This window comes from Lissotriton helveticus, chromosome 9, assembly GCF_964261635.1.
Source record: "Lissotriton helveticus chromosome 9, aLisHel1.1, whole genome shotgun sequence".
Lineage (NCBI taxonomy): Eukaryota > Metazoa > Chordata > Amphibia > Caudata > Salamandridae > Lissotriton > Lissotriton helveticus.
This window is the reverse complement of record NC_136070.1, coordinates 1,216,448,814-1,216,470,914: the sequence shown is the minus strand read 5'-3', so window position 1 is coordinate 1,216,470,914 and position 22,101 is coordinate 1,216,448,814. Positions and strand designations below refer to the sequence as shown.

General features: G+C 45.5%; 1 protein-coding gene across 2 annotated transcripts in view; it reads right to left on the bottom strand.

Annotated features, from left to right (window-relative positions):
* The window catches only part of LOC144782367 (cullin-associated NEDD8-dissociated protein 1-like), a 205,177-nt gene that overhangs the window by 150,944 nt on the left and 32,132 nt on the right, over positions 1-22,101 (bottom strand). For both annotated transcript variants that reach the window (XM_078661685.1, XM_078661686.1), the window contains exons 2-3: positions 13,105-13,248; positions 11,307-11,461 (exon numbers count right to left, since the gene is read on the bottom strand). In XM_078661685.1, the coding sequence (XP_078517811.1) occupies positions 11,307-11,461; positions 13,105-13,248 (299 nt within the window). The remainder of the gene's footprint in view (positions 1-11,306; positions 11,462-13,104; positions 13,249-22,101) is intronic.

Sequence of the window (22,101 nt, the reverse complement as noted above, 5' to 3'; positions counted from 1 at the left end):
GCGCTGACGTCAGTTCTTTGCACACAGCTTTTCCGCGCCAGAACACGCAGAGCCATGTGAGAACCAACATTGGTGCCATGTGAAACTAGGGCCCTGAAAGGGATGTCCTTAACCCTAGGTATCAGTTCGCAGAACGGGGAGGATGGGTGGGGCGGTAAGGAATCTAATACTAACTACTGTTTCTTACAGATATATCGTTACCGAAGGTAAGTAACTTGTTCATCTGAAAGAAACAGGTTAGTATTAGATTCCTTACCTTAGAATAGATACCCCAGCAATACCAACCCCGGTGGTGGGTCTGCGAACCAATACAATCATACACCAGAAAATCCTGGAGGACCGAACGGCCAAAGAAGCCGTCCCTCCGGACTTGACTGTCCAGGCAGTAATGCCTCGCAAAGGTGTGCAGCGAGGCCCACGTAGCCGCCTGGCAAATGTCCTGCAAAGGGACTCCCCGGCCCAGGGAAGTAGTAGCCGCCGTGGCCCGAGTGGAATGGGCCCTCAGCCCAACAGGAGGCTCCTTCCGAGCCAAAGAGTAGCACGCTTTGATGCACAGGACGACCCACCGAGAAATGGTTCGTTTCTGTACCGCCCGTCCCTTCTTCTCACCCACGTAGCCAACAAACAGTTGGTCATCCACCCGGAACTGGCGTGTGCGATCCATATAAAATGAAAGCGCACGTTTTGGGTCCAGACGATGGAGCCGCTCTTCATCTTTTGAAGGATGCGGAGGCGGGAAGAAGGAGGGTAAGGTGATGGACTGCCCGATGTGAAAAGCAGAAACTACTTTGGGCAGGAAAGAAGGTCTAGTTCTAAGAACCACCTTGTCAGGATGGATGGACAAGAAAGGAGGTTTCACAGAAAGAGCCTGGAGCTCACTCACTCTCCTGGCAGAGGTGATGGCAACCAGGAAGGCCGTCTTTAAAGTCAGAAGACGGAGAGGACAGGAATGAAGCGGCTCAAAGGGAGCGCACATCAAGAAAGTCAGAACCAGGTTCAAGTCCCACTGAGGCATCACGAACGGAACAGGTGGATACATGTGCGTGATGCCCTTCAAGAATCTCAGTACAATAGGGGACTTGAACAAAGATGGCTGATCAGGTAAGAAGGCGGAAAGGGCAGAAAGGTAGCCCTTGATAGTGCCCAGAGCAGAGCCCTGCTGGGCAAGAGAGAGAAGAAAGAGGAGAACCTCGGAGAGAGGGGCAGAAAGGGGATCCACAGCCTTTGCTGTGCACCATGCCACAAATCTGTTCCACCGGCAGGCGTATACCGACTTTGTGGAGGGACGCCTGGCTGCCAGAATCACATCACAGACTTCAGGAGGCAAGTCAAATGGCCTCAACTGTCACCGCTCAATCTCCAAGCATGGAGGTTGAGACTGGACAGGTTCGGGTGGAGGACCGTCCCCTGCTGCTGCGACAGAAGGTCCTCCTGAAGGGGCAGGCGGATCGAGGGACCGACTGACATGCTGAGTAGCTCGGGATACCAGTACCTTCGAGCCCAGTCCGGAGCCACAAGGATAACTTGGGCCCGGTCGCGCCTGATCTTCTTCAGCACTCTGGGCAGAAGTGGTATAGGCGGAAAGGCGTACAACAGACCGCAACTCCACTCGCGCCGAAAGGCGTCGCCGAGCGAGTGCCGTCTTGGAAACTCCAACGCGCAGAACTGATGACATTGCGCGTTCTCTTCTGTGGCGAATAGATCTAACCAAGGCTCTCCCCATTGCAGAAAGAGGCCTTTCGCCACGTCCGAGTTCAGACGCCATTCGTGATCCACCGAGCACCGACGGCTGAGTTCGTCCGCCCTGGCGTTCAGAGAACCTGCCAGGTGTTGAACCGTCAGAGTCACGCTCTGACGTTCCAGCCATTGCCAGAGGCGCAGAGCCTCCTGGCAAAGGGTCCACGACCCCACTCCGCCCTGCTTGTTGCAGTACCACATGGCGGTGGTGTTGTCCGTGAACACCTGCACCACACTCCCGTTGACAAAGGGGAGGAATGCCTAAGTGCTAAGCGAATCGCCCGCAGCTCCAACATGTTGATATGGAGCTGGGACTCCGCCGGAGACCAGATGCCTCTGATCTCCGCCTCTCCCAAGTGGCCTCCCCAGCCCTGGAGGGACGCGTCCGTCACAACCACGTGCTCCGGTTGGGGAAGGGAGAGGGATCTGCCTCTGACCCAATCGTGGTCCGTAAGCCACCACAGCAACTGTCTCGCAGTTCCCTCCGAGATCAGGACATGGTCGGATAGGTTGCCCTGATGCTGGGCCCACTGAAACTTCAGGTCCCACTGCAGAGCCCGCATCCGCCACCTGGCGTGATGCACCAGAAGGATGAAGGAGGCCATCAGCCCCAGAAGCCGCAGCGTCAACCTGACCGAGACCCGGGATAACGGCTGAAAGATGGGAATCAGAGCCTGAATATCCCGGACCCGCCGTTCCGGAGGATAAACCCGAAACTGCGCCGAGTCGAGAACCGCCCCGATGAAAAGGAGCTTTTGAGAGGGACACAGGTGTGATTTCGGCACGTTGATGGAAAACCCCAGCTCGTGCAGGAGGTCTGCCGTCATCTGGAGGTGGTGGACGACTGTCTGGGGCGAGCCCGTCTTCAACAACCAGTCGTCGAGGTAGGGGAAGACTGAAACCCCTAACCGGCGAAGATGAGCTGCGACCACCGCCATCACCTTCGTGAACACCCGTGGGGCGCTGGTAAGGCCGAATGGGAGCACGATAAACTGAAAGTGCTCGTGGCCTACCGTGAACCGCAGGTAACGCCGGTGGGCCGGCAGGACGGGGATGTGAAAATACGCATCCTGCAAGTCCAACGCTACCATCCAGTCTAGTGGGTCTAGAGCAGCCAAGACCTGAGCCAAAGTCAACATCTTGAACTTCTCCTTCCGGAGGAAGCCGTTGACGTTCCGCAGATCCAAGATAGGACGCAGACCCCCCTTGTCCTTCTTGGGTACCGGAAAGTAGTGGGAATAGCAACCACACCCTACTTCTGGCCCAGGAACGCGCTCGATGGCCCCCTTGGCCAAGAGGGCCGTAACTTCCTCCTGCAGAAGTGTCAAGTGGTCCCCCGACACACGGTGGTTCTGCGGTGGCATGGCTGGAGGAGTGGTCTCGAAGGGGAGGGAGTAGCCCCTTCGGACGAGCTGCAGCACCCACCTGTCCGATGTGATAGTGCGCCAGCGGGAGTGGTGATGGCGAACCCTGCCACCCACTGGCATCACATGGGCCTGAAAGCTCGGACTAGGAGGATTTGGAGGCTGCTGCGGGGGGAGGTGTGGCCTGACCTCGCCGCTGTCCCCGACCGCCACCACGGCGGAATCCACGGCCGGAATCCACGGCCGCCACCGCGTTGAGAAGTGTTCTGCGGTGCGTGGCTGGCAGCACGTGTGGGACCGCCCCTTCCGTGGCCACGAAAGGAGCGAAACGAACCCGTTTGCTGGCGCTGGGTCGAGAGACCCAAGGACTTGCCCGTGACCCTGGAGTCCTTGAAGCGCTCAAGCGCGTTGTCCGCCTTGTCGCCAAACAGGCGACTGCCATCGAACGGCATGTCCATCAAGGCATTTTGGACATCCGTCGAAAAATTGGCGGATCTCAGCCAGGCGTGGCGACGAATCGCCACCGTCGTGGACATCGCTCTGCCCAGCGAGTCGGTCGTATCAAGACCACACCTGATGGAATACCTCGCCGCGTCTCGGCCTTCAACCATAGCCTGGCCAAGCTTGTCCCGTACCTCCTGCGGGCATTGCGGCAGACACTCCGCGACCGTATCCCACAGAGAGTGGGTGTAGCGGCCCAAGAGGCATGCGGTGTTGCAAGACCGCAGTCCCAGACTCAGGGACGAGAAGACCTTCTTGCCATACTGGTCGTACCTCTTAGATTCCCGGTCGGGCGGGGCCGACGGGAATGCGGATTGGGATGTTGAGGCCTGGATCACCAGACTCTCAGGGGTGGGATGGGTGGACAGGAACTTAGGGTCGTCCGGACACGGACGGTGGCGCCTGGCAACGTTCCTATCAACAGGCGAACCTGAAGCGGGCCTGGACCACGTGCCCAACAGAACGTCCGTCAAGGCTTCATTAAACGGCAGCAGAGGCTCCTGTGGGCATGACTGCGGTTTGAAGACCTCGGTGAGGATGTTAGGCTTCACTTTTGCGACGGGGAGCTCAAGGCCTTGGCAGCCCTCATCAGCACCACAGAGTAGGCAGCCCCAGCCTCCGACGCCACAGTGGGAGGCGAGACAAAACCAGGGTTAGGAGAGTCGTCCAGACCACTGGCATCACCCAAGTCACCTGTCCAGTCCACGTCGTACTGACACTCGTGTGACAGAGGGTCCTCAGACCCCTCCCAACCCTCTCCATAATCTTCATCATCACCATACTCGGATTCAACGATGTAGACCGGCTCCTCGGGGTCAATGGGCCCCATCGGCGCCGGACTCGGCGTCGGACGACGCCGGTCCGACTCCGCGTCCGGAATTGGAGAGGGAATGGGGGTGGCGCCGCCCGGAGTCACGGCGCCGCGCGGAGGCGGCACCACGGGTTGCCCCGATGGAATCGGCGCCGGAGAGGCCGGTTGACCAGCCGGCGACGACCCTGAAGGGCCCAGCGGCGCCGGAGCCGACGGCGGCGCCGGGGCCGGAGCACCCGACGGCTCCGGGGCAGGAGCACCCGAACCGCTCGGGCCCCCGGACGGGACCACCGGGCCCGCAGGCGCCGTAGGCCCCGTCGGAGGAGACAGCGCCCTCATGGCCATGAGGAACTCCTCCATCTCCTCGCGCGACGCGCCTTGCCCAGGGACCGACGGGTATGGAGCAGGCAGCGTCGGCGACCCACGCGGAGCCGTGGGGGTGGGGCCACCCGAACCCGCGGCCGCATCGCGCGAGCGTCGGGGGGAGTCGGGGGTGCGATGACGACGCCCCGACTTCTTGTGTCGCTTACCTGAGGACCCGGAGGAATGGTGACGACTTCCGGAGCGCTCGTGGCGGCTCCGCGACCGTTCTCTCGACCGCTCCCTCGACCTCCGGCCGGACCGGGACCGCTCTCGACACGGGGCCGACATCCGGAGCTCGAGTAGCTTGCGGGACCGCTCCCGCCTAGCCTTACTCGTCAAGGCCCGGCAGTCGACGCAGGACTCGACGTCGTGGTCCGCGCCCAGGCACCGGAGGCAGAGTCGATGGTGGTCGGTGACCAACATCAGGCGGTCGCACCCGTCACAATTTTTAAAACCGGGCATCCTACCGGCACCTAAAGAGTTAGAGTTATCAAAAAACCTTGGAGTACTGCTCTTCGGATCTGCGCTAACTGGCGCGGAAAAAAGAAGAACTGACGTCAGCGCGCGGAGGCGGCGTCTATATACTCCAGCGACGTCATCACGGCGCACGACGCCGACGACGCGGAGCCGCAGGGGACGCCTGCAGACGACGCCTACCGACGCGCAGGGGTACTGCTACGCAAAAGTTTCCGGATCCAGACTGACGCCTGGGGATATTCTAAGGTAAGGAATCTAATACTAACCTGTTTCTTTCAGATATCCATGACTCTTCCCAATCACTTCCCTCTCTGTCATAACCGTAGCACCGGAGTGACCACACATGACCCCCACAGGTTACTGGAAGCACATGGCATTCAACATTCATTATTGGGTCGCACAAAAATATATACACTGCATTGGAAAGTAGAAATTGATCTCCAGGGCGGGTAAATCTTCAAAATGCAGGACTTAATTTCTTTTTCTTGCTTTTGTCATTTATTGTGCATACGGAGGTGACAGTGGCAAGAACAAAATGTCATCAAATTATTTCTTAAGCGCCTATTACAGTTGAAATCCACTTAGCCGAGCCATGTTTTTGGAGGTTCCAGTACTTGTTCTTGGTGCCATTTATATGCCACAGATTTTGTCTTTAATGGCCAATGTAATATGTACTGAATGGCTAAACACTTATAAGGTCCCAAAGGCGAGGCCTATTGGCTATGCCAATGCTTGTTGGGTTTAGTCATGTGCTCTCAAGAAATCATTCCATATATTGACTCCTGTTCCTGTTTGATACATTAAATTAATAGGAGTTAGGAGTGATCATTAGAGGGGTTATGTGAGTTCATGCAAATGGATTAGGTTTGTTAGCTTTAAAGAAGGAGAGCGTGTAGTGTAACAGAGATTAAGACAGACAGGCATGCAACTGCAATATGACTACACTCAGAAAGATGGCATACAGAGGATGGAAAGTAAGGCGAGTCACTCCTTGGAAAGTATGAAAAGCAATCAATTGATTGTTCCAAGTCAAAGTCAACTTTTCAAGCAAGGTTTTAAGAATATAGTAGAAGATGGCTTTTTAGGTCTCGTAGAGAGACCTAATGCCGTCTATCCACTTTTTACGATCCGGATTTTCAAAAGTTCACGTGAAATCACGTGACCACAAGCTCCTTCGTGCACGAGCTTGCATTTCCCCACAGGCTTCCCCCTGCCAGCAGCATTTGCCACATCAAAGGCTTCCGCTGCCCCGCCCCCCGCCGTCACTTATTCACGGCCGCAGGCCGTGACTTCAAAGGGTGCCCCCTGCTTCACGGCCATCTGTTCCCCAGCACCTCCCCTCGCTCTCCCCTAATTATTCACTGCTGGCCGGCCCGCACATCTAGCTTTCCAAGGCTTTCGTTTTCCGCTTGATTGGTTGGTTTGCTAATGCTTGTTTACACTGTTCCTTATCGTATTGTGCAGTTTTGTATTATTTCGCCGATGCACACGGCTTTATCATCCCACGTGGCAACGATGTTTATTGCGCTTTTCACAATGTAAAGAGTGCTTCATACAAACTTTCTCCATCTCGCCGAAGCGCACAGCTTTATTATTTTTTTTCGTAGCACTAATGTATTTAAATTTCGTCCAATTAGCTCGGCTTTCTTAATATTCGTGTGCATTGCACATTTATTCTCATCTTTATTCACATCTACCTGTTCATTTCATTTTGCTGGGGTTTGCATATATTTTTCTGGTTTAAAAACTTGTTTTTATTTGCTGCCTTAGGACCCTTTTTGTGCAGATGTGCTGGTGTCAGCGACCAAACATCCATAACCACAAGTAATGTTTGATAAAATCATCCTTACCTCTAGGTGGAGTTTCCCGTAGTCGAACGGAAGTTCTGCCTTTTCTTCATTGGGATCGCTCTGTTACTGTGTTATAACATTTGCGGTTCTCGTGTGTGTCACGACAGGAGGCCATTTCACGGCTCTCGCACTATGACTTTTCACGCTGCCTCCAGCGAATCCACCACGTGCCATGTCACATTTCATAACGTCGGGCCATTGGTTGTGTTTGCCGTTTATATAGCAACGTCCCTCACAACCATTACTCATAGCTGGCTTTTCCTGTTTAGTTTTACGCTGATGCGCACATCTTATTTGCAATTTAAAGGGCGCATTGTGCAATTCTACATGATTTCGCCGATGCATGTGGCTTTATCGACCGATCTGATGTTGATCACAACCATTACTCCATGGTGGGATTTCCTTGATTAGTGTTCAGCTGATGCGCACGGTTTATGTACACTTTAAAGTGGCGCATCATATGGTTTTACATGATTGTGCTGACAATGATGACTATTTTATTTTTTACACTGTTCCTTGTCGTATTGTGCAGTTTTGTATTATTTCGCCGATGCACACGGCTTTATCATCCCACGTGGCAACGATGTTTATTGCGCTTTTCACAATGTAAAGAGTGCTTCATACAAACTTTCTCCATCTCGCCGAAGCGCACAGCTTTATTATTTTTTTTCGTAGCACTAATTTATTTAAATTTCGTCCAATTAGCTCGGCTTTCTTAATATTCGTGTGCATTGCACATTTATTCTCATCTTTATTCACATCTACCTGTTCATTTCATTTTGCTGGGGTTTGCATATATTTTTCTGGTTTAAAAACTTGTTTTTATTAGGTGTTATTAAGGAACATGCAATCTGTAAACCCTCCTTCGTTTTTAGGTCACCCTCACACCCACTCACCCTCCCAACCCTCTCACCCTCACACACCATCACACCCTCGCCCTCACCCTCACACCCCCTCACTCACCCTCACTCACTCACCCTCATACACCCTCATCAGCATAGCATAACAAAACATAGCATGGCATAACAAAAAAAGCATAGGATACACAACATCACAACCCTCTCACCCTCACCTTCGCTCTAACACACTCACCCTCACTCACCCACCCACCCACCCTCACTCACCCACCCTCACTCACCCACCCTCACCCACCCTCACTCACCCACCCTCACTCACCCTCACTCACCCTCACCAGCATAGCATAACAAAACATAGCATAGCATAACAAAACAAAGCATAGGATAGGAAAACATAGCATAGCATAACAAAGCATAACATAACAAAACACAACAAAACATACCATAGCATAACAAAACATAGCATAACAAAACAAAGCGTAGCAAAACAAAACATAGAATAGTATAACAAAGCATAGCATAGCAAAACAAAACATAGCAAAACACAACAAAGCATAGCATAACAAAACATAGCATAACAAAACATAGCATAACAAAACATAGCATAACAAACCATAGCAAAACAAAACAAACCATAGCATACGTAACAAAACATAGCATAGCATAGCATAAAAAAACACAACAAAGCATAACAAAACACAGCAAAGCATAGCATAGCATAACAAAACATAGCATAACAAAACATAGCATAACATAACAAAACATAGCATAACAAAATACAACAACACATAGCATAACAAAACACAACAAAACATAGCATGGCTTAACAAAACATAACAAAACATATAGCATAGCAAAACATAGCATAGCATAACAAAACATAGCATAATAAAACACAACAAAGCATAGCATAAAAAAACATAGCATAACAAAGCATAGCAGAGCAAAACATAGCATAGCATAACAAAACATAGCATAGCATAACAAAGCATAGCCTAGCAAAACACAACAAAACATAGCATAGCATAACAAAACACAACAAAACATAGGATAGCAAAACTAAACATAGCATAGCATAACAAAACAAAGCATAGAATAGCAAAACAAAACATAGCATAGCATAAAACATAGCATAACATAACAAAACATAGCATAACAAAACACAACAAAACAGCATAGCTTAACAAAACAAAACATAGCATGGCTGAACAAAACATAACAAAACATAATAACATAGCAAAACACAACGTAGCATACCAACACAACAAAACATAGCATAGCATAGCAAAACAAAGCATAGCATAATAAAACACAACAAAACATAGCATAGCATAACAAAGCAGAGCAAAACATAGCATAGCATAACATAGCATAGCATAGCAAAACATAGCATAGCATAGCAAAACATAGCATAGCATAACAAAACAGCATAGCATAGCATAACAAAACAAAACATAGGATAGCAAAACAAAACATAGAATAGCATACAGCATCACTCAGCACCACCACAGCATCACTCAGTGGCACCACAACATCACTGAGCTCCACCACAACATCAATCTGTGCAACCATTCAACAACAACTGGTTCAAATATGTTATCTCATTGTTTCAAGCTTTATTACAAATGTAACAAAAAAAATTTAATATTTGACATATGTTCTTGGATTTTCGTCACAATAAAATACACTGAACATAATCTTCACAAATGTTATTTATTTACAAAAGTTTAAGCTATTGCCATTATAAATTACAATAACTTCTATTTAAGTATTAATTATTAAAAAAAATTAAAAAACATTGTTATTTGTAATATCAATACATGTAAGTCACGTAAATACAACACATATTGCATTACAAATGCTATAGGTGTCACATTTGCGAGAGTTATAACTATTGGTATTGTAAATGACAAAGCTATTAATTTCGCAATTTTCAAAAACAAAACCTAAATAAAAAATGTGTCATTTACAATACCAATAGCTCTAACTTTCCTAATACGAGACCTATTGCATTGCAAATGCTTGTTTGAGTTGGTAGGCAATCTGAGGATATAAACCTGTTGAAAAAAAAACATTAATTTGTGCTCTATGTAAAGAGAACATTGTTTAAACGTGCATGTGTGAATGTGACAAGCTTAGAGCAGCCTGTTTAAACACAGTCTGAAGCATTGCAAGCCTGGAATATGTTCTTGATACTCCACAAGGAGAGGCGGTGCAGACTTCTTTAGGGAAAAGTCTGACTTAATAAGGTTCCCTCACTATTCTAGCATCAGTGCACCAACATGTTGCATCAATCACTGAAAAATAAGTTATTTGTCACTAGGTAAGAGCATCTTGTCAATACACAGACAGATTTACACTGTGTTACCTAATCCCATTCTGGGTTGTTTCTACAGCAAAGGAACCTAAGAAACCAAAGGTACCTAGCGCTGACATCCCACATGTATATTGTACATTTTGGTATGTAGTCTGTGTGGTACATGTATTGTCAGTGTAACCATACCCAGGATTGCCTACCATTACTAATAAAAGACAAATATGGAACAAGAGTTGCCAGAGGGCACACCAGTGTGCAAGTGATCTAAGAGCCCCTAGCCTAGCAGCATTAAACTCCATAAGTCACAAAGGGTATGCCCAGACGTAGGTGCGTTGCTCGCTGTGCCATTGCAACAAAGCTGCAGAGGCCCAACAGGCCAAAACCAGTCTTGGGTTGCTTGTGTTACCGTTCAGAGAGGACCTGGCTTTGCAGGTCGGGCTGGACTATTCCTATTGGAGCAGGACAAAGACTGAATTGCATATAGCTGGGACTAACCCAAGGCAGCAAAGGAACAAAGGGTTGGAATGTTATCCCGGGCATTTGCCAGTGGTTAGACAAATTGCAAGCATTCCTCCCATCATCTTTGTGTGTTTGATAATTAATAAACATACAGGTAAGCCCAAGATTGTTGAAAGAGAATCTCACTTTGTCAAATTTAAGAAGCCAGACTGTTAGCTCTCGAAAGATGCTAGCTGTTACCTAGACAATAGAAAATGATTCTAAAACATTTTGAGTCTGTCATTTTAGAATACTAAAGAAGTTGGTTGAAGTGTTATTGGATCTATAAATGTAATAAAGCCCATCACAATGTAATACTTTGGCCCTGTAATCCTGGAGGCACTGTACTATTACTGCACTATCTATGCCAGACTATAAGTGCCCGAAGTCAAAGCTACTTATTAGATGTGTCTTTTGTATATCTCCTGAAGAAATCATTACTTAAAACAGGGTCTTGATCTCTGAAACCGCACTGAAAAATAATGCAAATACAATACATTATGATATGGGCTTCAATTTCTTAGAAATTACCTGTGGATGTTGGAGGCAGCTCAGAAATGACGGTCTTCAGGCCAATGTTAGAAATGTCCCTCAGCTGTTCTTTGTCAGACAGCATGTTTGTGCACAGTGTATCTACAATTGTCTCCACCTGGTACTCCTTCACCTTCCCTACCAACGGGCCCAAGCTGTAAGAGAGAAATTGAACCATAGAAACAAGAATCTTGTGATTTGCATATAGACAGCTGATGTCCGCCAGTTATAAACCGTCTAGGGATCTACGTAAAGGAAAGCAAATCACCCGCATTTCACTTATTTGAAGAGAAACATTTAAAACAGGAGTAGTCAGCAACGAAGTACAGATGTAGCAGGTATTTTCCACCAGGGTATGAGTACTTGACCTTTTTTAAAGAGCACTATCACGGTCAGCAGGGTTACTGTACCTGTAACGTGTGAGCACAGACACCTCCTAAGAGGCATGCTGTCTGCCAAAAACATGACTCCATAAACCCTATCATTTAAGGTTGCACTCATAACTTTGCTCATTCCCCTCACAAAGACGATCTCCTGCTACACCTCGCTAAAAGTCTCTGCTCTGCCAGCCCTGACCCTGCATAGAACTGTGGCCCTACCCTTCAAACCTCCTCCATGGAGACATCCCAAAACCCCCGCTCTTCATAACAGTCCAGATGACCCAACATCTACAGAACATCACCAGAGTACACTACTCGCAATGTAATAACCTCACACCATCTTTACCATCAGGACTCAAGGCAAAAACATGATGTATACAATATAAATAATGCAATATTTCCGTAAGTCCTGGTACAAATGTTCAATTGGAGGGAATAAATACAAATGCTAAATACTGCCCTCTCTTAGCATGTTTGCTGGAGTTTTAAAGGGAAAAAGGCTATTATTACTGAAAACTGCCGCTAGACTAGCAACCTGATCACACCAAAAAAAACTTAGCAAGGCCTGCTAAATATTTCAATCCTCTTAATTTTACAAGCCCTTCAATTCTCACAAGGAAGAATTGCAGTACAAATTCTACGTGGTGGCTAAATTCCAGATTATGGAACCAGAGGACACTGGATTTAATCCAGGCTTCCTCACTTGCCGAAATTGTGTAATGCTGGATAAATAACTGTTCCCTGCACCAGAGATCCCATAACTGTTAAAACAGGAGCACTTAGAAATATGACTTAATACTGGCATTCAGCACTGTACACAAACCAAACTGAACTAGACTTCTTCAATTTCAAAACCGAGGAGAACATGTATTTGTTAAAAAGCATTTGAAGAAACTGAGTGGGAATTTCTTAAATATGCATGAAAATAACACTGCACAGTTTCTAGGTGGAAACAGGGAGTCAGTGACTGTGGAAAAGCCTGCCTGCGATCACTGGGCACACTGGCATATGTCACGCAAATGTGAGGTAGCTGGGACTACAGCGTTCTTTAAAACTGGACAAATTAAGTATGAAGAAGACATCTGAATGTCTAGTGATGCCTCCCAAGAGTTTTCTGTTTTCCTAATATCACTAGCAGTTGCATAGTGAAAGACTTAGGACTGCAATGAAGGGATAATTCTCTTTTACAAAGAGGACGTGTCTTGCACTTGGATTCCATAATTGGCATGCTTGTAGATCTGGAGCGGCTACTAGATAAATAGCTGATACTTGGGGATCCCTGGTGCTCACACTGTGTCTCCGCCCCAAAAAAGCAAAGGGAATGAAGGAGAACAAAAATACAACTGCACATAATCATGCACTTAAAGCTTCTACAACTACAGAGAACGGGCTGCTGGCAGCCCAGGGCAACCTCTTACCACTTTACTGCCAGGTTCTGCACCTCGCCGTTCTTATCCTCCAGCAACTTCAGGAGCATCTTCACAACTTTCTTCTCACTGTCTTCGTCCAGCTTCATGGAATCTTTCTGCAATTCGACCATCAGGTCATTGGTGGCCATAAACCTGCAGAGAAATCAAAGGTAGCTTTGTGATTGGAGGACTGCCTATTATCACAGGGTAAGAGTGCTGGGAGGAATAGTTACAGCAGAGAGAAGAGACATTGTTATGGCAAAGCCTGCCTCTCCAAACTCGAAATGCTCAGGGTGCAGTTGCTAAAGATGAGGAGGGAGAATGGTCATATGACACTATTTCAAGCCTCTGTTGCAGGCACACCTTTTGACTTAATGTAGCTTCCGCTTGGGGAGATACCAGCTATCTCAATCCATGTGCGAGATTCAAGAAATCCTAAATTATAAGCACAATCCCTGTACAATAAATATTTTGTGTTTAATAATTTAATTAATCACAAATGACATGAGCAAGAAACTGATGCACAGCATATATTTACATTTTACCTATCCACGATACGTTTATCATATACCTAAACATTCTACCAATATGTACATGACGAAAAATAATACTATAGCAATTAGCATACAATAAACCCAAATAGGAAAGAGGGAAAGAAGAATAGGTGTAAAATTGGTACCGCATAGGCTATTGGCCACACCATATTCGCAACGTAAAACAATCAGTTGCATTCCAGTACAATTACTGATTTCGCTAATATAAGCATCGATACACGCATAATACAAGTTTCATATAAATTTGCCCTGACTGCATTTATACTTGAATAATCCTAAAGTACTTCCTAGGTTCACTGAAAGTGCAAAGTGTCGTCAGCCAACTAAATTGCCAATTTTTTCCAGCTTGTGAATACATTCTGTGACTTTACAAAATACAATGCATAACATGATTTTTAAATCTTCTGGCTACATAAAATACAGGCCCATACTAAACATTTATCAGTGGTATTTATGAGCGTTAATGACATTTCCCAAAACACTCCTAAAACCATATTGTTATTGAGCCCCATTTAAGAGGGATATCAACTTGGGAAACTGCATGATTCAAATGCCAATCTTTCATCCAGACGGTCTGCTATCGGTACTTCACATGCCATATATCAGGAGTCATTACATCATAGGTACCGTTTTCAACCTTTATTCACGGATCACTGACAGAATATCAGAAAATAAATATTGTGTGTACAGAATATCATGTCAAAAATATTGAGGACCAAAATATCGAGAAGGTAAATGCAAATAGGTAAATACAGATTTACTGTTCTTATATATATCATCAAGGTACATAGATGTGGAGTTATATATAGTAAAACTTTGCTTACCTATAGAAACTCCCAATATTTTTGTCCTCGATATTCTTGACACTATTTTGTTACACAATATTTTTGTTTCTGATATTCTGTCTAAACACCTCATTTCACAGGAAAGTTACTTTATTAAATACTTAAATCATGTAACCCCATATAAGTATTTTATATATATGCATATTTCACTGAAATAAACAACAATTAAAGTGATATTATAGTTATGTGTTGGAAGGAGATATGAGCCAACGTTATAAAACCCAAAAAACACTACAATATCCCAGCTATACTTTAGTGAACTAGCTATAACTTGTGGCCCATCATGCAATGCTTATTTGACCTCAAATATTACATCACTCATGGCATCCCAGAAATAACCTTCATGGAAAGTTCTGTGCATATGCAATGAAAAGGCACCAAAGCTATTAAGAAAACATCACTGTCAGTGTTTATAAACATAAAAAAAGTTTTGGTGCGTTTATTGCACAAAATGCAGTGGTTTGTAAAGCAATATTTTAAATGGAACGATGAAATATGGAAATATTTCACGGTTACCTGAGATATACAGATTTCCTCACCATGACAGCCCACAATCCACTCTGCTTTAACACTGTCGGAGCAACTAGGACTGTGAATGAAAGACTAAATTAGGCTGCAAGGTAATCTAAATTATGCACCCAAAAATTGTAATTATGTGGCGCATGGGTAGTTTTTTTGTGTGGTATGGAGTTTTTGCAGTTCACGGATGGATAGCATTTTAGGATGTGAAGAGGTTTTAGGGTCCAAAGTTCGTTTTTTGGAGATGGTAAGGACTTTTTAGGGTTCATAGATGGGTAGTTTTGCAGTGTGGCAAAGAGTTTTTAGGATTCAGGGATGAGTAGCTTTTTGGGGCGGTAAGAGGTTTTAGAGTTCAAGGATGGGGTTCTTGGTGTGGCAATGAGTTTTTGGGGTGGTATTTAGTTTTTAGGGTTAAGGAATGAGTAGTTTTGTGTGGTGGGAAGGACTTTTTAGGGTTCAGGGATGGTAGGGTTTTGGGGCTGTACGTCGTGTTTAGGGTTGGAACCGTGGTTACAGGACATAAGGGAAGCGACAACGGTTCCCTTACACTGCATTGGACACACATTACAGTACAATTTGCAGATCAAGCGATAGTATTTGTCAGTAGGCAAATTTCGACGATTTGAAAAAGTAACTCCCCTCCTCCTTTGAATGTATAGGAAAGAGATCTGCATAAATGCTGCTCTGGTTAAATGTAAAGGAAGAGAATGGACAAAAACACAAACAACAGTGGGACGTATTCGTGGTATAACTAACTGAGAAAGATAACAACAGACCCTTATGAGGGAGTTATACATTAGGTACAAAATAAGAAGAAGAAACTTTACCATGAAATGCACCGCATGAACACAGGTCTCTTCCCTCATCACAAAAAACATTCCAACTAAAACACCTGAATGGAAGAAAATTGGTAAATGTATGGTAATGCATGTTCTGAAATGCTACACCTCTCACTCCCATAGTATCAGAATAACAAAATTAATAGAAATGCCTGTATTGTTGACAATAATAAAGATACAGCCAAGGATGTTCCTGCACTCACGTTGCTGATCACTTGCTAGATCTGATTTTTTCAAATCTCAGCAATATCCAGAAAGACCAATCAATTCCTTTACCATGGTCTGACCACTATGCAGTCCTGTTTTTATTCCCTGTACCCCCAGGAGCTCGTACTCTGAATTGCCATCCGAGATATTCTGGCAGGAATTTGTCGAAGTTAGATCTTCCTGCGCTCAATTAATCATTGATAGATGTATGGCTCAGAGTCTCTTTGGATGTGTTAGCTCTTATTATATGTAAGAAACATTATAGAATCCTTCCTCCTACCCATAGTGCAATGAGTCACTGCATCAGTTGAAACTTTGTAAAGGTTTGGAAAGAGCATGGCAAAAAACCTATAACAATGAGAGTAAGCAATGATATAGGAGGGTTCTAAAGGATTATCAGAAACAGTGCTGTATTGCTAGAGCCTAATACTATACGAATGAAATTGCTGCGGCTAATAACTATCCTAAAACCCTATTTAGGGTGGTAGGAAATCTCTCTGCTCAGGCTCTGATGGCCCCTACGACCCCACTTTCACAGGTCCAAGGTGATGAAATTGCTGATTTCTTTAGGAAGAAAAAGAGGATATTCAAATCACATTTCTCTAAGACATCGACAGCTTGTTCAGTCAAATACCATCTTTGCTCATCGGATGGTTCATCTGGTGGTTTGCATACCTTTTGTCCATTAGAGGTGACTACTTTTGGTTCATTATTGGTCGCGACCAGGTCAGAATCTCCTTTGGATCCTTGCACCCCATCTGTTTTAGCCAAGTTAGCCAGATCGCACATACCTGCAACGGACCTTTCCCTCCCTCCCCATTTCCTGGGATCGGCCTCGCTACGGATATGACTTTTGACTTTTGGGGCCAGTTGAATCTCTTATTAGTATGCGTATTCTATCTGTGGTCCTGCTGTACGCTCACTCTTTGCGCTTTCGATTCATTATATGACTTATACATGTTGGACTTGTTGTTCGCTTAACCTTTCTGTGTATTGTATTCGCTATTTTGACCTACACATATCTGGTTGTGAAGCACTCCGATGCCCTTGGGTCTGGCCAGCGCTATAGAAAACAAACAAAAAAAAAAGCCAATTATGGAGCATCTTACCCATCTCCTAAATGTCTGTCTGACTGAAGGGTGCATTCCTGTGGTCTGGAAGCGGACCTTGGCTTATCCTCTACTTCAGAAACTTAACCCTGACCCTCTCATATGGCCAAATTATAGGACCATTTCACTTTTACCAACACCTAGACAAAGTGTTGAAGAAATAGGTTAATCAACACCTTACATCCTATGTTGAGCAAAATGAGATATTGCATCCATCACAATCAGGGTTCAGCACTTATTACAGTACTGAATCAACCCTTTTTGGTGTTACCGAATATCTTTAAGGTCAGGTGGACTCAGGTAGCACTGCAGCACTGATTCTTTTAGATCTCAGTGCTGTATTTGATACTGCGAATCACTCCACTTTGCTTTGTAAGCTAGAAGGAATAGGTATCCAGGGCAGAGCCTTGCTGTGGCTCAGTTCTTTCCTGTCTAATCGCACCTTTCAAGAGCAATCACATCAGCATTAGTCCAAACCAGGTCACCTAGTCTCGGGAGTGCTGCAGGGATCTACTCTTAGCCCACTACTGTTTAATCTATATGGGAGGCCTCTTGCTGAGATTGTAGAATCCCATGGGCTTACAATTTTTTCTTACGCCGATTACACCCAAATTGTGTTATCCTTATCTACTAAGGATAACAGTAATGCAAAAGCCCTTAATATCGGTCTTGCAAAAGTCTCAGCATGGATGAAGATCAATTCGTCTCGCGGGGTGGCCCCGCCGCGTCCCACCCCGAGACCACTGACCTCCTTGCTGTGACTGCGGAAACCCCCCCAACACATACCACACTGACAGGTGCTATTGCTCTTGTACTTCCCACCCTTTGTTGTCCCATCATTGTATTAGTTCACGTATTTGTTCATTCACTGGTCACGTTCCTCGACCAGGCCTTTTATTGCTGTAGACGACGGCATCTTACGTGGCGTGATAATGCTACGGGACATCACGTACCTGCTGACACACTGCACTCCCGATAACATGACATGCCATACTCTCCTACACATCAGGGCTGCAGATCACAGCTGGGGTGGGTGCCCCCCGACACCGGAAAGCCGAACCTGAGCGCTGCCTCTTAACTCTGACGTACACACTTAAATGGCCGCCACTGAGGGGTTCCAGACGCATTAGGTCACCAGACGTCTCGGTCTAGGCTGCAACAGTCATAACCTGGCGTTGCCGCCTATACGAGCCTACTCCCATGAGCTATACCATTATGCATCGTTCACGTCATAGCGGCATCTACACCGTGGGATTTTCAGTCCCTCTGTTGACTGTCCACACAGTACCTAACAAACATTACTGCTATTTGACACTCATTGTGGATATGGACTGTTGCTCATATGATGTGGGTGCCGGAGACACATAGATGTACTTACACTAACGGACGAAGTAAATGGAAAATTCACAGACCTACTTGTTTACCATGCTAGGTATTATAATGTGTCTAAGTGCTCTATTTATACTATGCCGCCGGACCCCAGGGTTGTCGGCTAAATGGCTGTGTCATCTCACCCGTACCTCCTCTGATTGCCAATTTACGCTGCCAGCCCCCTGAGGGTTGTAGGCTATGCGCTGTATGTAAACAAAACAAACTATCTTGAGCAATAAAGGTCTTTAAAAAAAAATGGATGAAGATCAATTCGCTGAAACTTAATGGGGACAAGACAGAGGTTCGGCTTGTGGGCAATCATTCCCACCTTTGGGGTCCTCACTTTTGGGCTGTAAATATAGGTCTGTCCCCTTCTCCAGTTCAGCTAGTTAAAAGTTTGGGAGCATGACAAGATAACAAGTTGACCATGCGTTCCCAGATAAATATGGTAGTGGATACCTGTTTTGGCATTTTTAAATGGCCGGGGAAGATCTTGCAATGTATTCTGGTTCCTGCTCAATGGACTGTGGTCCGGGCTCTGGTGGTTTCCAGGCTGGACTACAGCAACATGCTATATCTGGGTGTTGCAAAAGCTCTGTTAAAACGGGTTCCAACAGTTCAAAATGCAGCAGCCTACTTACCTATTCATCCACCCAGATTCACTTCCTCGGCCAGCCTGCTACAAACGTTACACTGGCTACTCATTGAGCGTCAAGTCTAATTCAAGACCCTTTGATACATGCATACGTTCCTTGCTAACACAGGGCCTGTGTATTTGAGACAGTTGGTGGCTGGATACTGTCCACATCATTCACTTCCATCTAGACATCAGGATCTGGCAATAGCTCCTAGGATTAGGAAGTCTCGTCAGTGTGGACATGTTTTTTCGTTTCTTGGCCATAAGCTTTGGAACGAGTTGCCACTTTCACTGAAAGCCTGTGAATCGCTCACAGTTTATCGGAAGCAGCTAAAAACTTGACTGTTTCCATCTTCCCTTTAATTGATTAGGTTATGGTGTTATGTGGGAATCTAGGACCCTAGTGTAATTTTTCCAGATTCTTGCCCATATATAGGTATAAATCACACAGTCCTTATATAGGCATAAAGAATCATTGCCTTATTTAGTTATAACCTGTGCAGCCCTAATACGGCATGGCTACTTCCACTAAACTCCGAGAATCCACATTGATTTCGTGGTAAAACCAGCCTTCAGCAGTCAGGAACCTCCCCCTGCTTGAATACTGATTTATCCAAGAAATCCGGGAGTTTTCAAGGAACTGAGGCACTAGTGACGATATTATGTCCAATCTTACGTCAGACTCGGCACCTTCAGGGGTATAAATATGCCTATATTTTGCCCAGTCAAACACACGGTGGTTCAGGAGCAGATCGACTAACTACTTGCCCGACGCCCTGCTGCTGCAAGTGACGAAGGAAGCCGACCCTTCAACTGACGCACTGAAAAGACGCTGTCTTTTCTCTTGCCGAGAAATCCAACTCCGGTGTTTCCAGGCTACCCTTGTGGGTTGCTGGGAGATCGAGTCCCGAGAGAGAGATACAAGACCTCTATCATTCTAAAACCAAGGCACCGAGCTGATTAGATACCTAGAGAATTCTTGAACAGATTCTTGGCAGAGAAATACTAAAACTTAAACTACTCCTCACTTACTTCCTCCCTCATACTAGGCTTAGGTTAGGTACACCAGGGTAGGCGTATGTTAGAAGCACCAGTTGAGTACTTTTAGCCACTATTTTATCATTGTATGTATTTTATGCATTCTATGTATTTTATGTATATGGCTCAGAAACCATATAACAGTACTATTTTATAATACTATTCGTATTATATACAGTGTACTTCTTAACTAGCATTTCAATTGTAGCAGTGCATTTCTTATGCTTAAGAAATAAGACTGTTCAATAAATACTTTTATTGAAAACGCCCGTCTTTCTATTTCTAAGCAACTCTGGTGAAACGAAGCATTCACATCTGACTGAGTGAAATAGCCGTCTATTGTTTCCGCGACTCTAGAGATACGTTTCATTCTGGGGAAACAAAGTTGTCATGTTATATGGTTGTCAGAGACTAATCCCTTCTTGTTTATTTGAGAAAGTTTCTAGTGACCTCTGAGCTAGCTGGCACTCACAATTAAGTCTAATATATTCGGCAGAGACCTAGTAGACCGCAGTCCTACGTCTAAGCTGCAGGGTATATTATTCCAATGCGCAGAGCCTATTGGGAATATAGGAACTACACTACATGGCGCCCAACGTTTGGTAAGGTGATAATTTAACGCTAGATACTAGAGTAACTCAGTCGTGCTTTTCACACAGACCCCTTTTTCCGGTAAAAACTCCAAAAGACGTCTGGAGTGGGTGAAAGGATAATATCCGCCAAAACTGAGTAGGACGAAAAATCCTATGTATTAGTTTTCGGTTTATACAACGTTGAAGGATACAGTGTTCCAAAATATTGTGCATCTAATCTTTGTTTCCTTGAAACTTATTCTGCAAACTATCAGCTGACTAAAATGCCGGACAGTGATACCGAATTAGAGAGAGCTGCAGCAGCAGCTCAAGCAGTCCTAGATGACGCTGCTATACTAGAAAATGACACGGATGCTATACTGCTCCCGGTAAATGTAAGGAAAAGTATAACTTACAGACTAATAAATAATGGAGTATCATCAAAAGGTGGCAGAGTAATCTTTGTCATAGAGGCACATGAATATCGGCAGACAGAAGTATTCTATTCATGGATTCAGTTTCCAGCAGCAAATGCAGGAACACAAGAGTTCCACTACTACAAAGCAGAGGAACCTCCAGCGCAATACGTTCCTTTTGAGGACATTAAAATTCCATTAACTTACCAAGAGCATCAGCTCTGGTTTAAAGACGCCCTACAACATCAAAATCACATTACCAGGCTCGGTCCACTAGGTAGACCAGAAGCTACATGGCCGGTACTAGCCAGCTATACACCACATCCAGACATTGAAAGGATGTCAGATGTAGAATAATTAGCTCAGCTAAAACAATTAATTAAAATACATAGACAATTGGTTCAATATGTCATGCGGACATTAACAGTCCAACCAGCTGTAAGAATTCCACAGCACACCCCTCACCAGGGGAACACAAATAAAATCACACCACAGACTATACAGTCAGTCATTGGTAAACTACCAGCAAAACGAGAACAAATTCCGTTCTGGTTAGCACAAAAAATTACTCAAATAGAGGCAGTATTTACTGATAGTACACCTCACGAGAAACACAGGATTCTGACAATCTGTTTACCTATGGGGATTGCACCACACATAGAGGACTGTGACACTTGGGGTACAGTCTTTGCTTCAATCTACACTAAAACACATGGTGTTCCGTCCATGGCGGTAATACCAGACGTTCTAAGACAGATTCAAAATAAATACGGTCCAGAACCGGCTTTAAATCTAGGTATGAAATTACTGAAAGATTTTAAACAGGTCTCGTCTATACTATTAGCCAACATTAGAGGAGAAGCAGCATCAGTGGCAATCCGCCAGAAATTAAAAGAAAC